Source organism: Triturus cristatus, chromosome 10 (genome assembly GCF_964204655.1).
Source record: "Triturus cristatus chromosome 10, aTriCri1.1, whole genome shotgun sequence".
Lineage (NCBI taxonomy): Eukaryota > Metazoa > Chordata > Amphibia > Caudata > Salamandridae > Triturus > Triturus cristatus.
This window is the reverse complement of record NC_140593.1, coordinates 411707391-411723547: the sequence shown is the minus strand read 5'-3', so window position 1 is coordinate 411723547 and position 16157 is coordinate 411707391. Positions and strand designations below refer to the sequence as shown.

The 16157-nt window shown below is 51.0% G+C and overlaps 1 protein-coding gene across 1 annotated transcript in view; it reads right to left on the bottom strand.

Annotated features, from left to right (window-relative positions):
- The window catches only part of GAD2 (glutamate decarboxylase 2), a 498210-nt gene extending 483381 nt beyond the window's left edge, over positions 1-14829 (bottom strand). The window contains exons 1-4 of the mRNA XM_085631697.1: positions 14232-14829; positions 13558-13617; positions 13176-13325; positions 10072-10305 (exon numbers count right to left, since the gene is read on the bottom strand). Of these exons, the coding sequence (XP_085487823.1) occupies positions 10072-10305; positions 13176-13325; positions 13558-13617; positions 14232-14307 (520 nt within the window). The 5' untranslated portion in view covers positions 14308-14829. The remainder of the gene's footprint in view (positions 1-10071; positions 10306-13175; positions 13326-13557; positions 13618-14231) is intronic.
- Positions 14830-16157: the final 1328 nt, after the last annotated feature.

The window sequence follows — 16157 nt, the reverse complement described above, 5'->3', positions numbered from 1 at the left end:
CACGGTGTGCCCTCCTGCCACATTATGGTAAGAGTGCAGCCAGACCGACAGAGTGTGGGATGTCAGATAGAGTGCTGTGAACACCACTCACGGTGTGCCCTCCTGCCACATTATGGTAAGAGTGCAGCCAGACCGACAGAGTGTGGGATGTCAGATAGAGTGCTGTGAACACTACACGCGGTGTGCCCTCCTGCCACATTATGGTAAGAGTGCAGCCAGACCGACAGAGTGTGGGATGTCAGATAGAGTGCTGTGAACACTACACGCGGTGTGCCCTCCTGCCACATTGTGGGAAGAGTGCAGCCAGAGTGAGAAAGTGTGGGATCCCAGACAGATAAACCTAATGTTCATGGAACCCGATACTTTGGTTTGAACAAAATACTGTGACTGGGGGTACTACGATAGGGCTGCCATGTGTGTCAGTGAATGCATGAACTGTGGGGATGTTTGAACATGTGTGTGTGTTAGACCTGGCACATTGGCGTGTGTCTCCCTTCCATTTTTGCTGTTGCCTCATGTGTTTTTGCTGGTGTTAGATGCTTTGGGCACTGTGCCACTGCTGTCCAGTGCCACAGTGCAAGTGCTGCCTATTGTAAATTGATGTATGAATTAGTGATTCCATGATTGGTTGGTTTGGTTTATCTGTCAGACCCTAGTACAGTGCACCAGGAGTGCCCAGGGCTGGTAATCCAAATACTGCTGGTGGGCTTGCAGCACTGGCTGTGCCACCCACAGGAGCACCCTGTAAAAGTGTGTCTAAGGTTTGCCATTGCAGAGCCTGCGTGCAGTCTGGTGCTGTCATGCTGACTGGGCAAGTGCACCCACTTGCCAGTCCCTAAACCTTCCCTTTTCTTCATATCAGACACCCCTATGGTAGGCCCAAGGGCAGGGTGCACTGTAAGTATAAGGTAGGACATGCCCTGGTGTGTATGGCATGTTCTAATAGTGAATTACAGCCATTTTCGTGTTTCACTATTGCAAGGCTACCTGTTCTCCATAGGCCAGAATGGGCAGTTTGATTATTACATCCTATAATCCTAACTGACTCAGGGAACATGGTAGAAATTCGAATTTAGTATGCCTGAACTCAGAATGATAAAATACATCTTTTAGTGAAGTTGGTTTTAATATTCTATGTTTGAAAATACCACTTTTAGAAAGTATTTTCTTGTCTAACCACCCAAACCTGCCTCTGCAAGGTTGTGTATTCCTTGTCTGGAGTTTGGGTGACAGGGGCTGGGGGATTCCAGGCGACAGGGTGAATCAGCCCAGTGGTGAATAGAGAGATCTGCATCTAGATGGGAGGAAGGAGTTGCATTTGGGACCTGAATAGGGCTGTGCCTTCCCTCCACAATGCTGGCTCCACCTCCTGTGGTGTGTCTGATGTCTTTACCCTACTCTCTGAAAGGAAAGAAGGAGTCATGTTAACAAAGCGCTCCAGGACTGACCAGAACTGGTTTGGACTAGGCAGAGACCTCTCTGCCTTCAGAGAACAAAGAGAAACTTAGTATAAAAGAGGGGTCCCAAACCCCAGAGAATTAGATAACTTTTGGACAGAAGAAACCTTTGCTGAGGAGAGGAACCAGAAGAAACTGAGGAGAGACTATCCCTAAGCTGAAGTGCTACTTGGGGGATTGGCCTGCAGTGGTTGCCTGACTGCCAAAGAAAGGAGAAAGGAACTTTGGGTGCTTTATTTCAACTTGTAAAAGATCTCCAAGGGCTTGAGAGAAGAGCTTGCCTCACGCTGAAGTCTCAAGGACAACAGACATCAACACCCAGCTCCCCAAGAGTTCTTTGGAAGTGCCTGCAGTTGTTTGGGCCTTCTGAGGGACTGCGTGTCACAAGGAGCTGGAAGCGTCTCGCAACGAAGAAGCGTGTCACCGTCCCAGCCACTGCCTTCGCATCACGGAACAAGGGTGTCACCGCTGTAGCTGTCCATTGCACCGCAGAAGTGCCTCGCATCCACGGAGAAGCATGCTGCCGTCTGAGCTGCTGTCATCGAATCACTGAACAAGGGTGTCGCCGCTGCAGCTGTCGCATCGAGCGGAAGCGTCTCGCATCATCGGAGAAGAGTGTCGCCCCCAAAGCCGCTGTCGTCGCATCACGGAACAAGGGTGTCGCCGCTGCAGCTGACGCATCGAGTCGAGAATTCTCGCAACATCGGAGAAGCGTGCCGCATCAAGAAGAAGACAGCGTCTTTATTTCTTTGCACCAAAATTTCATCGCATCGTGGCGTTGCTCGCCGCATCGCCCCGGAAGCGCAGTAAGGAATCAACGCATCACCATTGTTGCAACACTTTCGTTGCCCTGTGTGTCGCATCCAAAGGTACATTGACTCGAAGTGTCGCATTTAAAGATCTAAAAAGAACTAAGCCAATTCTACCATTTTAAAGTAACAGTATTGTGGATTTGTGTCGTTTATGGTCTTGTGTTAAATCTATATAAAGAATACTTATTTTTTATATGAAACTTGTGTGGTGTTCATCTGTAGTGTTGTCACTTGGTTACTGTATGTGTTCACAAATGCTTTACACACTGCCTCTGAGATAAGCCTGTCTGCTCGTGCCAAGCTACCAAGGGGGTGAGCAGGGGCTATTTTAGGAGTGTACCCCCTTACCCTGACTAGAGGCAGGGGTTCCTATTTGTCACAAGTACCTACCTGTGCCAACTAGAGACCCCCAAATCTAACAGTGGGAATGAATTGGAAATATGTGTATGGGTGACTGAAAACCTGAAGACCTGACCTGGCAGTTTGGGCTGGACTGTTCCCATGAGGCACAGGGTCAAGACTGGTTTGCATATGGCTGGGTCTGAACTGAGGCGGCAAAGTGAGCTAAAGAAGGATGATGGATTCAACCCAGATCTGTGACTGGGGGTGAGTGTTTGAAAAGTTTCAGCACTCCGCCCATCATCTCCTTGTGTTTGCTTTGTTCGCCCTAAGTTGGCAGGGTATGCCCAGACGTGCGTCCCTTGCTCACTTTGCTACTGGAGTCAAGCTAGCCTGGCTGATGAGGGGTGGTAGCCAGAAACCGGTCTCAGGATGCTTGTTTCCGGTCCAGGGAAGACCTGGCTTGGCAGTTCGGGCTGGACTGTTGCCATGAGGCACAGGGTCAAGACTGATTTGCATATGGCCAGGTCTAAACTGAGGTGGCATCGTGAGCAAAAAGAATGATGGATTTCACCCAGATCTCATGACTGGTGGTGAATGTTTTGATTTGTTCTGCATTCCGTCCATCAATTGTGTGTCTTTTGCTGCTTTTTAACTCCTTCAGTGCCCATGACGAGATGGTCTCGTTATGGAGCGCGGTTGCGCTGTGCCCATGACGAGACTATCTCGTCATGAACCCCGCCCGCTAATGAAAGGGCCGGCACAGGGCGGGGAAAGGGCGGGGCACTGAAGGGGTTAATGGGCATCACTAACATCGTTGGCTATTTATAACCTACCTGGGAGAAAGTGTCAAAAGGGAACAGACTCCAAATATTCTTCAAACCTCCCACCCCCACTTCTAATAGTCACACTGTGGATACGTGTACGTGTTAGTAAGGCCTGCCTGGTCAGAATAGTACGTTTGGCAATCATGTATTTGATTGTATTTTAAAACAGTAACAACATAACTGCAATGTTTAAATATGTATAGACATATTTAAACATTGCCAATTAAAAAAAAATGTTAAAAATACTGGGGGGGGGGGGGGGGCGATGACTTGTTTTTCCGTTGGGGGGGGGGGGGCAGAATTAAAAAGTGTGAAGACCACTGCTCTAAATAGTGTAGAACCGGCAGTGTGCCACTCGGCAGACATTCCCCCTCTGAACACCACGCACAGTGTGCAGTTCAGTTGGACGTTGTAGAACCCCGAAATTGTGGGGGTGTCAGACATAGATGGTCCTCTGAAGACCATAGATCTTGCGCCCTCTATCATCTTATAGCAAGAGTGTAGTGAGACGGTTTAAAAGCGGCAGTGTGGCGAGTGGCAGATATACAGCGTCTCTGAACTCCGCGCAAAGTGTGCGGTTCGGTTAGACGGTGTAGAACCTCGACAGGGGGGGGGGGGAGGGGGGGAACAAAGACCGTCCTCTGAATACCACACAGACTGTGCAGTCTGCCCCCTCATGGTAAGAGAGCATCCAGGCGGTGTGAGAGTGGCAGACACTCAGCGTCCTCGGAGAACCACACACGGCGCATGCTCTGAGCACCAGACACCCCGTGTGCTCTGCCGCAGCCAGGCCCTATAAAACAGGCCAGGAGCGGAGGCAGCACACTGTGTGCTGTAAAGAGCTCGCTAGGATCAGCCGCCCGTTGCTTGCGCAGGAGTTCTGATGACTGCGTCACAAGGATTCAACGAGGGTTTAACTGAAGTACCTCTCACCAGCTGTGTTCAATCGATTCCCGCAACAGGTACGCACTGTAACTGTTGGTAACGGTTGCACGAAGTTTGTTAACTTTGTCGCCACCTGGTCCGTGGCAGAAATAAAACCTCCGACAAAAATGTAACTGGGTCAAAAACAAACCACGAGTCACGTTTTTGCCACGAATAAAATATACAGGTTCGAGGTTGCTGCATTCGCTGCTTGGAACTGGCACCCATCTTTAGGGTCGATCTGGCCGCCTTATAACCTATCTTTTGTCTACTTATGGCGTCATGCTACAGTGACGATTAACTAGGTGCGTGGAAACCGAAACAGGCAGCTATCTGTAGATCAGATTTGGGTGGAATTGGTTTTAGAAAAAAAGAAGGGGTAATCTACTGGTTCAGCACAAAGGCCAACTGAAGTAACCGACACCACGAGCCATTATAAAAAGTTAACTCCATTAGATTATATTCCCAATATAAAACTTGACCCAGCATTGTGGCTGTCAAGTGTGCAGCTGGTGCAGTGGCACCAGGGTCCCGGTCCAGGGCCCCTGTTGAAGAGTAAACACCAATCATGCACCCGAGTCTCAGAGCCCGGGCCACCGCAAGGTGTTTTCTGTCTGATATCAGAGCTCGAGTGGCTGCGAGTCACGTGGGGGATTACAGCAGGCGCCTGAGGACGCAGATAGCGACGAAGAAGAGGGCGGCTGCAAATCTAAATGAGATCTGACTGCTCGCCGCACCTCCTGAATGTGCAATGACTGCCTGCTCTGGGGGCAGTGCTGGGCACAGACCCGAAACACTGAGCGCCTATAAATCAGGATTAGTGAAGGCAGTACAGCCATTCACTCAAGTGAGAGACGGAGCTGTGCTGACTAGAACCTGCCCCTCCCGCACGGCTCATTCACTCACAGAGAGCAGGAGCTGTGCAGACTGAAACCTCAACCTGCCCTTCTCCCGCACGGCTCATTCACTCACTGAGAGCAGGAGCTGTGCTGACTGGAACCTGCCCCTATCCTGCACAGCTCATTCACTCACTGAGAGCAGGAGCTGTGCTGACTGGAACCTGCCCTATCCCGCACAGCTCATTCACTCACTGAGAGCAGGAGCTGTGCTGACTGGAACCTGCCCTATCCCGCACAGCTCATTCACTCACAGAGAGCAGGAGCTGTGCAGACTGAAACATCAACCTGCCCCTCCCCCGCACGGCTCATTCACTCACTGAGAGCAGGAGCTGTGCTGACTGAAACCTCAAGCTGCCCCTCTCCCGCACGGCTCATTCACTCACTGAGAGCAGGAGCTGTGCTGACTGAAACCTCAAGCTGCCCCTCTCCCGCACGGCTCATTCACTCACTGAGAGCAGGAGATGTGCTGACTGGAACCCGCGCCTCTCCAGCACGGCTCATTAACCTGCCCCTCACTGGCACGCCTCATTCACTGACTAAGAGCAGGAGCTGTGCTAACTGGAACCTGCCCTATTCTGCATGGCTCATTCACTCATTGAGAGCAGGAGCTGTGCTGACTGGAACCTGCCCTATTCTGCACGGCTCATTCACTCATTGAGAGCAGGAGCTGTGCTGACTGGAACCTGCCGCTCTTCAGCACGGGTCATTCACTCACTGAAGGCAGCAGCTGTGCTAACTGGTGCTAACTGGAACCTGCCCTATCCTGCACGGCTCATTCACTCAATGAGTGCAGCACATGTGCTGACTGGAACCTGCCCCCCTCCGGCACGGCTCATTAACCTGCCCCTCTCCGGCACGCCTCATTCACTCACTGAGAGCAGGGGCTGTGCTGACCGGAACCTGCCCTATCCTGCATGGCTCATTCACTAATTGAGTGCAGCAGATGTGCTGACTGGAACCTGCCCTATCCTGCACGGCTCATTCACTCACTGAGTGCAGCAGATGTGCTGACTGGAACCTGCCCTATCCTGCACGGCTCATTCACTCACTGAGTGCAGCAGATGTGCTGACTGGAACCTGCCCTATACTGCACGGCTCATTCACTCACTGAGTGCAGCAGATGTGCTGACTGGAACCTGCCCCTCTCCGGCACGGCTCATTCACTCACGGGAGAGGCGGAGCTGTGCTGACTGGAACCTGCACTATCCTGCACGGCTCATTTACTCACTGAGAGGAGGAGCTGGGCTAAGTGGAACCTGCCCCATCCTGCATGGCTCATTCACTCACTGAGAGCAGGGGCTGTGCTGACTGGAACCTGCCCTATCCTGCACGGCTCATTCACTCACTGAGAGCAGGGGCTGTGATGACTGGAACCTACCCCTCCCGCACGGCTTATTCACTCACTGAGAGCAGGGGCTGTGCTGACTGGAACTTGCCCCTCTCCTGCACGGCTCATTCACTCATTGAGAGCAGGAGTTGTGCTGACTGAAACTTGCCCTATCCTGCACGGCTCATTCACTCACTAAGAGCAGGAGCTGTGCTAACTGGAACCTGCCCCCTCTCCGGCACGTCTCATTCACTCACTGAGAGCAGGGGCTGTGCTGACTGGAACCTGCCCTATCCTGCACGGCTCATTCACTCACTGAGAGCAGGAGCTGTGCTGACTGGAACCTGCCCCTCTCCGGCACAGCTCTTTCACTCACTGAGAGCAGGGGCTGTGCTGACTGGAACCTGCCCCTATCCTGCACAGCTCATTCACTCACTGAGAGCAGGAGCTGTGCTGACTGGAACCTGCCCTATCCCGCACAGCTCATTCACTCACTGAGAGCAGGAGCGGTGCTGACTGGAACCTGCCCCTCTCCGGCACAGCTCATTCACTCACTGAGAGCAGGGGCTGTGCTGACTGGAACCTGCCCCTCTCCTGCACGGCTCATTCACTCATTGAGAGCAGGAGTTGTGCTGACTGGATCCTGCCCCTCTCGGGCACAGCTCATTTACTCACTGAGAGCAGGAGCTGTGCTGACTGGATCCTGCCCCTCTCGGGCACAGCTCATTCACTCACTGAGAGCAGGAGCGGTGCTGACTGGAACCTGCCCCTCTCCGGCACAGCTCATTCACTCACTGAGAGCAGGGGCTGTGCTGACTGGAACCTGCCCCCTCTCCGGCTCGTCTCATTCACTCACTGAGAGCAGGGGCTGTGCTGACTGGAACCTGCCCTATCCTGCACGGCTCATTCACTCACTGAGAGCAGGAGCTGTGCTGACTGGAACCTGCCCTATCCCGCACAGCTCATTCACTCACTGAGAGCAGGAGCGGTGCTGACTGGAACCTGCCCCTCTCCGGCACAGCTCATTCAAGCCGTGCTGACTGGAACCTGCCCCTATCCTGCACGGCTCATTCACTCACTGAGAGCAGGAGCTGTGCTGACTGGAACCTGCCCTATCCCGCACAGCTCATTCACTCACTGAGAGCAGGAGCGGTGCTGACTGGAACCTGCCCCTCTCCGGCACAGCTCATTCACTCACTGAGAGCAGGGGCTGTGCTGACTGGAACCTGCCGCTCTCCAGCACGGCTCATTCACTCACTGAGAGCAGGAGCTGTGCTGACTGGATCCTGCCCCTCTCCGGCATGGCACATTCACTCACTGAGTGCAGCAGCTATGCTTACTGGGGACTGCCCCTGTCCCGCGCGGCTCATTAACCTGCCCCTCTCCGGCACGCCTCATTCAGTCACTGAGAGCAGGAGCTGTGCTGACTGGTACCTGCCCTATCCTGCACGGCTCATTCACTCACTGAGAGCAGGAGCGGTGCTGACTGGAACCTGCCCCTCTCCGGCACAGCTCATTCACTCACTGAGAGCAGGAGCTGTGCTGACTGGAACCTGCCGCTCTCCAGCACGCCTCATTCACTCACTGAGAGCAGGAGCTGTGCTGACTGGGGCCTGTCCCGCACGGCTCATTCACTCATTTGGACTTTAGCTTTCATCTAAACGTCAACACCGGAAAGAGGGCTATTTTAAAATCAGTCATACATTTAGAAATATACCTATTTCATTTGCTGTAATTTTATTGCCACATAATGTGCTGCAATTTTTTGAAGCACGTGACTGGCTACAATAAAAGGCTATACATTTATAGAGGATAAAAAAAAATCTATAATAATAACAAGGATACAAGTCCTTGCTCTCCGCTAGCTCTGTGGGTTCTCTGATGAACTCCCCACTCGGTGCTCCAATGCCCCCCGGGGTCCCAAGCCTCGGTTCACTTCACCCAGTCCCGCCCCCGAGGCTCTTGTCACATAGATTTCGAGATGCTCGTGTTCCCATTGGGGGCTCGCAGAGGGGTCATTCTCACGGCCGCGTGTCAGTGCAGCGCCCACTTGCTGTGTCGGGGAACCACATTCAGCGAAACCGGGGCCAGAAATGCAACCGAGAGCACACGCCTCCCTGCTCCGCCCTAACGCGCATTTACACGAGTAAATTATCACGGCAGAATAAATTAAATCAGCCATATTCTCCTAACAAATAAAACAAATAAATTGATATTTATTTTTAAAGAAGCGCATAGTTGGTTCATTTCGTTTTTTCAGATTAAACTTTCAAAAGAATAGACAATTAACTAATCACAAAATAAGCAATGCTATTTTTTTTAATCGCAAATATGAGGCTTAATTGCAAACTCTTTCACTTAAAAGTTATTGTTTCGAAAAATATGAAATCTGCTGTGACAGGGAGTTCAAAGAAAACGTCTGACGCATGTGGGTCTGTCAGTTTTACGTCACCAACAGAAGGTGGTTTGGTCCTGGCTACGGATGACTTGTGAGTCCATTTCACAGGGGAAGTGGCTTCTCCACCTGACTAGAACCGTGTGACCTCAGGCGTTTCACGTCACCTCGGTGTCCCTCGGTTATTTCATAAAATGGACGTAGCGCTTAGAAATGGAGCGCTGGCAGCTGCTGCGAGGGATATAATAACTGTACATTTACGGCCGGTTTTCTTGGCCGGCCCTCTTCATTCGGTTTCCCAGGCCTCTGTGTTTGGGATAAATCCGCTCCCTGTCAGGCGACGGAACCCGTCCTCTTCTTTCAGAGAAGCAATTGCCTCGCCTGTCACTGGAAATAATTGACTCCATTACCGGCATGGCTGGCTCCGTGAATCCCACTGCCTCGCGCTCCCCCGTTAATGTGCCGCCCCATTTCCACCTATGATCGCTTGGAACGAGGCCGCGGGACCGGGTTTACGGTCTGACGGGCCAGCCCTGTCAGGGCTCATCTGCCCCAGCCCTGTTGCAATTAGATGCCATCATTACCTCCTAATTACCCCGATTTCTTTTTCCCGTCTTTGTTCCAGGGAAGACTACGTCTAGGAAACACATCCCTTCCTGCACCCACTATACTAAATTCTGTGAAACGGCACAAAAGTCACCGTCACCAATCTGCATAGCCTTTAGGAATACATTTGCACTTTTAACCAATGATTTTAGAGAAAAATAATAATTCCCACACAACGAACGGCATTCAACAGCCATAAAATATTTCTTTTTTTGACCTAGCAATACCATACCTAAAATGCACAGATCTGCATTAATAGAGATAAAAATAACCTGCATGAATGAATACACTAAACATGAAATGCGAAATTCCAGTAACAATCAATCCAGAATTCCCCAACTTGAACTTATCGATCTTCAGGTTAAAAACGCAAAAACACACTTGAGTACTCTCTCTCGCGCTCGGAAAGTACTTACGCGTACACATTCACCCTCGCGCGCAGGGCCTGCACGACACGCGCTCGCGCGCGGGTGGGCGGTACGCACCTGTCCTGATGGCGTACTTGAGCGCGGTCTTGCAGTTGAGCAGCACGCCGTCCAGGGACTCGGGATGCTCGGACAGCTCCCAGTTGTAGGCCTGCATCAGCTCGTTGGGATAGTGGAAATCAATCACCTTGGTGGACCTGTCGAAGGACGTCACCACGTACTGCAGCAGGGCGTCCACCACCTCCTGCAGGAAGGCCAGGGTCGCCGCCTGGCCGTGACTGGCGGGCAGCAGGTCTGAGGGGGGAGACAAGGGAGACCAGAAACATAAATATGTGCGCAGACTAGAAACAGCTGAATAAAAAACGATGTGGGTTTAACCATAAAAAGAAATGTCAACACGCCGCGTACTCTTTTTACATTCACTAAATAACCGCATTAGAAAATCAACAATACAGTCTGAGCGTTACTGATTGTAGTTGTTTCTTATTATCGTTCGCCAACCTGTGTGTGCGGCATGAGGTGTGGTTATTTATGTGTATGCGGCATGAGGTGTGGTTATTTCTATATTGTTCTGCTATCGCTCAGGTGCTTTACGGTGAACTGATTGATGTTCTAAACCAAAAACGTTAGTTCGTGGTCTGGGGGCCTGTTACCCTTTTAAGCTAGGGTTTTAGTCACAAATATACCCGGAATATTTGTATAATTTGGTTCTAGAACAACAGAAAGGAGCTTTGGTCGACAGTGACTGTGTGACCCCCCCCTTAAGCAAATATTGGATACTTATTTCTGGGAGGGGGTGGGCGCTTAGAAATACCCATCGCAGGTTCAGACGCGTTAGCACTATTTAAATGGACGTCCTGGTAGCCTTTAGCACTCGCCGGGTGCTGTACCGAGGGGTCCGGCGGGTCGGTGTGAACAGGTGAAATCGTCTGTTTTATTCAAGGAAAGTAGCATTCCGTTTAAAGGGGCACGTATGACGAAAACCACAATTCACACAGTGGTGGAGAATGGGGCATTGGAGCATAGACGACCACCCTGTTATAGCGACGTTCGATGGGGTCTTCGCTGACACAGGCTGCCGTATTCAATCATACATGTGCGTGCTCCTGGTGCACACATTGTGATAAAACAGAGCAACGAACAACTCAAAAAATGAATCAAGAAAGGACAAATAAATTCAAGAACAATTCTCTTTAAATGCAAAAACAATAAAAATCCTCCGATTGGTATTTCCAAATGCTTTAAAAAAACGTTTAAATATGTTATTTGCTTTCATAAGAAAATGGTATACACCCCACGGGGACACAGCGCTGTGTGGAGTACTGACGGCAAGAGCCGCTCGGAGGCGAAGTAGCGGCAAAAACGAGGTACAGACAAACAAGAGGGTAACACAACAACAGATTCACTATAGATGTAATAGAGGGTAAAATCAGGGCACACGCTGTACATAGGCAAGATGACTGCAAAACCAAAACACAACATGCCGAACTTGAGGCCAAACCACACCAGGACCAGTGCAGATGCAATACAGAGTAAAATCATGACACGTAGACTGCCCAGACAAACATGAGGGTAAACCCCCTCCAAGACCAGTGCAGATGCAATACAGAGTAAAATGATGACACATAGACTGCACAGACAAACATGAGGGTAAACCCCCTCCAAGACCAGTGCACATGCAATACAGAGTTAAATCATGACACGTAGACTGCCCAGACAAACATGAGGGTAAACCCCCTCCAAGACCAGTGCACATGCAATACAGAGTAAAATGATGACACATAGACTGCACAGACAAACATGAGGGTAAACCCCCTCCAAGACCAGTGCACATGCAATACAGAGTTAAATCATGACACGTAGACTGCCCAGACAAACATGAGGGTAAACCCCCTCCAAGACCAGTGCACATGCAATACAGAGTAAAATCATGACACATAGACTGCCCAGACAAACATGAGGGTAAACCCCCTCCAAGACCAGTGCACATGCAATACAGAGTTAAATCAGGCCAACTGAATATAGAGACAACATGAAAGTAAAATCAAAACACAAGCTGCCAGACAAACATAAGGGTAAAACCACACCAGGACCAGTGCAGATGCAATACAGAGTATGACCGGGCCACGGACTTACAAGACAAGATGATAGTGAAAACCAGAACACAGACCGCACAGGCGTGAGGGTAACACCACCCCAGGGCCAGTGCATGTGCAATACAGGGTAAAATCAGAACACGGGCTGTACAGAGAAAGACGATAGTAAAAACCATACGCTCAGGCGAAATCTGAGGCGAAAACCACACCAGGGCCAGTGCAGGTACAAAAAAGAGGGTAAAACAAGGGCACCGGCTGCACAGAGCCAAAGTGATAGTGAAACCAAGGAAACAACTGCCCAATAAAAGGGGACAGTAAAACTAGGGCACAGGAAAATGATAAGGGCAATCACACAAAGGCAGGTGCTGATGCAACAAGAGGGTAAAACTAGGGCACAGGCTGTTCAAATACAAGACGACAGTAAAACCAGGACAAAGGATGCAGAGACAAAATATGAGGAGAAAACCAGAAAACAACCAACACAGATTTACTAGGAGGGTAAACCAAGGGTGTTTGCTGTCTAAAAATATGGTCACAGTAAACCCACGTCACAGACTACGCAGATACGACCTGACAGTAATGCCAGGGAAGAGGCTGAAGAGGAAAACACATATTAGGGCAAAACCGGGACAGAAGCAACGTAGATGGATTAGGAGGTTAAATCCAGGGAACAGGCTGCACAAGAAAAACACAGGCGCAGCCCCAGTGCAATACTGTTCAGACAAAATATGAGGGTAAAACCTCAACAGAAGCAACGCAGGTGTAGTGTGGGGGGGGGGGGGGTAAACCAGGGCACAAGCAGCAGAGGAAAGCCATGTAAAACCAGATCATACCCTGCACGTAGGGCACTCGGGGTAACTTAAAGGCACTGGTTGAATATACTTTAAAAGCAACAGGGTGATCACAAACAAAGCTGTACACCACTACTGAACAGTCAGTGCGCGTGCAGCACGGCTCTCCCATCTCCCTTCACATGTGCGCTCAAGGGTGGCTCGGAGAAGCTATGGAACATTAACGGCTGGGTGGGAAGATGTTTCCATCAGCAGACACATTCCTCGGAGTTCTTACCTGTTGAGTGCAGCGCCGAGTAGTTGATGTCGGGCCTCTGGCAGCAGCATGGCTTCTGGTCGCAGGTGCAGGGTGCCCGGGGTTCTTCCGAGCACATGGCCTCCTTAGGGCCGGTGCCCATCGGCCTCTCCGCATCTCCATACAGCAAGGCTGCCAACGAGAAACAATGAAGCAATGCTTAGGTCAAAGGGCGGCGGCAGCGCGTGTGCGTCGACGTTCTAATAGAATGTCACCTCATAAACATGAGAAGCATTGGTTTGGGTTACGAAAACATGCACACGTTCGGTAGATTCCTGCCACGCATAAGTCTTCTCGCATTACGAAAATACGTCTTGCAAAAGAGTGAGTAACTGTTGCTTTAAATTCCGCTTCAGGGACTTACCACAGAGCTTGTTGCTGATTCCACCTGTGAACTTCTGGGCGACTTGGCACCAGGCTTTAGCTGGAAAACAATAGGTTTTGTGTTAGTTAAAAAGGAGAAAAAAGTTATGCGCGATGGTTATTCGGTTTAGGAACACAGTACTGGTGCCACTTACACCCAGCCGCTGCGGTGGGTCCCTGAGCTCGTCTGTTCAGACGTACATTTGTAACAAAAGGCTTGAAATGTTGACAGGAAACCTTTTGAGGTAGGAAAACACGGGTATACCTCTTACAGTGGTCGCTAGACTAACCCAATTCTTAATGTATTTTCAATAGATCAGGTTCTTTGTAACTGAGAGTCTTACCTGGCAGATGACGAACAGACACCTGGCTATTTGTCAAAGGCGGCCAGGCTGATGTTTACTCTCGGACTTTCTCCCCAGATTGCTTGTGCTGTGGGTAGCTCTGTCCGTTTCACCTCATGCCTGTTTCTTCAGAGTGTCAGCGCGTCTAGACTTCAAGGCACCATGAAGCACTGACAAGCATGGCGGATTTATCGACTAATGTGGTAATTTGCCCCTTCCAACCTCTTAGGCTAAGACTACCTGTTTGCCCAGGTGATGATAAAATCGTGAGATCTGAAATATAGCCGCCCCCCGCCTCCTTAAAAGCACCTGTCTCTCCGTTCAGCCCTACCTGTGGTGGGGTTATCGGGGTCGCTCGGGACCTCCTCCGACCCGAAGGGCCAGAACCCCGGACCGGGAGCTGCCATGGATGCTGCCCACTGGCACAGAGAGTCAGGCGACGAGGACAGGACGAGTTGAGCCGGTGCCGGTGCCGGTCTGTGCCCAGGGAGCTGTGGAAGCGCGGGTCCCGCTGCACATCAATGAGCCGAGGCACGCTCCGGGAATAGAGGCGAGAGGAATGTGAAGGAAGTGGCTAGAGCTGTGGCTGTGCGCGAGAGCCTGTGTTTGCGTAAGGGAAGTCTGAGGCAGGGGGAAAGGGAGGGGGTCACAGAAAAGAAATGGAGGGGGAGAGAGAGCGCGCCTAACCACTAGGAAATGAGCAACTGTGGCACAGAAAGAGAGAGCAGAGTGCAAAGCTATATATAAAGGCGGTGGCGGAGATGGAATGAGAGCCAGAGAGGCGTGTGAGTGCTGGACAGCAGCCCCCGGCGCACAAGCATGGAGGTGGAGAGGTGGCGGGAGCGGAGCAGAGGAGCTGTCCGTGGTGCTGAACCTTCGCCGCTGCTGTGTACACCGCTCACTAGAGGCCACTCAGGGACGGTCTCGGATTGTTTGACTGGAAGCGTTGTTTTGTGAAGGAATCAGCCCTGTTTTTGGATCTAAAAACTCCTCTCTGTATGATTTGGCTGAGAGGACGAGGTGGGAGGAGGCCGTGTGGAGTCAGAGCACAAGTCACGTCAATCACATCCCAACTTCGCGATGAAGAGCGGCAAGAAGCATGGGAAAGTGCCAAGTAATATGTGGACAAGACTCTCTTTCGGTGGGCCGTCAAGGGTCTCCCTTTGGGTGGGAAAGGAGGCCCCTCTGTCGGTGGTCTGTCAAGGGTCAGGCACGGGCGCCATGTGTATGGAAAATACATGAGCGTGTCTTGTGAATGGACAGATTAAATATCTTGCCCAGGAGTGCTTGGGTGAGTGTAAGACAAGATGGAGTGCCTGTGGGCGCTTACGGCAGATCACACAAGGGTGTTGGGCGAATCGATTGATTAAAGTAAAGGCAGAGTGTGATCTTATGCCTTAGCTGAGTTCTGCAGGAAAGTTAACGGGGAGAGGGGGAGGGGTGGAACAGGTGGGAAGATACGCCTGAATGCTCAAAGTGGGTTCCATTTCCACGAGTGCTTGGTGCGCGGAAAGAGAAGTATAGTATGCTGGGTGTGCGGAAGAGCTGATGTGATGCCCCGTGGAGGGTCTGCCCTTGCCAGATCCCCGCGGTGCACAGTGAGTGAAAGGAGGCTGTGTGAATGGACAAAGGACCTCGTGCCTCTAGTAGTGCCGGGTGAGTGGACATAGAGCTTTAAGGACGCAGTGTGAATGGACAATACAAGTAGCCCCTTAATGAGCACTGCTCGAGTGGAAGGAGAGGTGGAAGGACTCAGTGTGAATCGATAGCACATCACCCTCTAGGACCGCGGGGCGAGAGGGCTTAAAGGGCGAAGGGTGCAGTGCGAATGGATACAACAGTTCACCCCTCTGAGAGTGCTGTCTGGTTGCAGGGACACATACAAAGGTGCAGAGTGAAAAGGATAACACGGATTAACCCTTCAATCGTGATGGATGAGTGGAAGGTATAAGGGCGAGTGAAAGGTGTAAGGATGAATTGGGCATCGCTAACAGAGTTGACATCTTTTTTTTGCGCCCTGGTGATTGGAAGGGGAGGTGGAACGGTGCAGTGCGAATGGATTAAAGATAACCCCTCTACATGTGAGTGGAATTATAGGTGAAAGGATGAAGTGTAAATGGACAAAACAGGTCACCCCACTCTGGATGGTAGGTGAGGACAAGGAGATGTGTTACGGTGCAGTGTAAATGCATCACTCACTCTACCCTTCTAGGAGTGCTGGGTGAGTGGAAAGAGTGGGGCAGATGTGCAGTGTGAA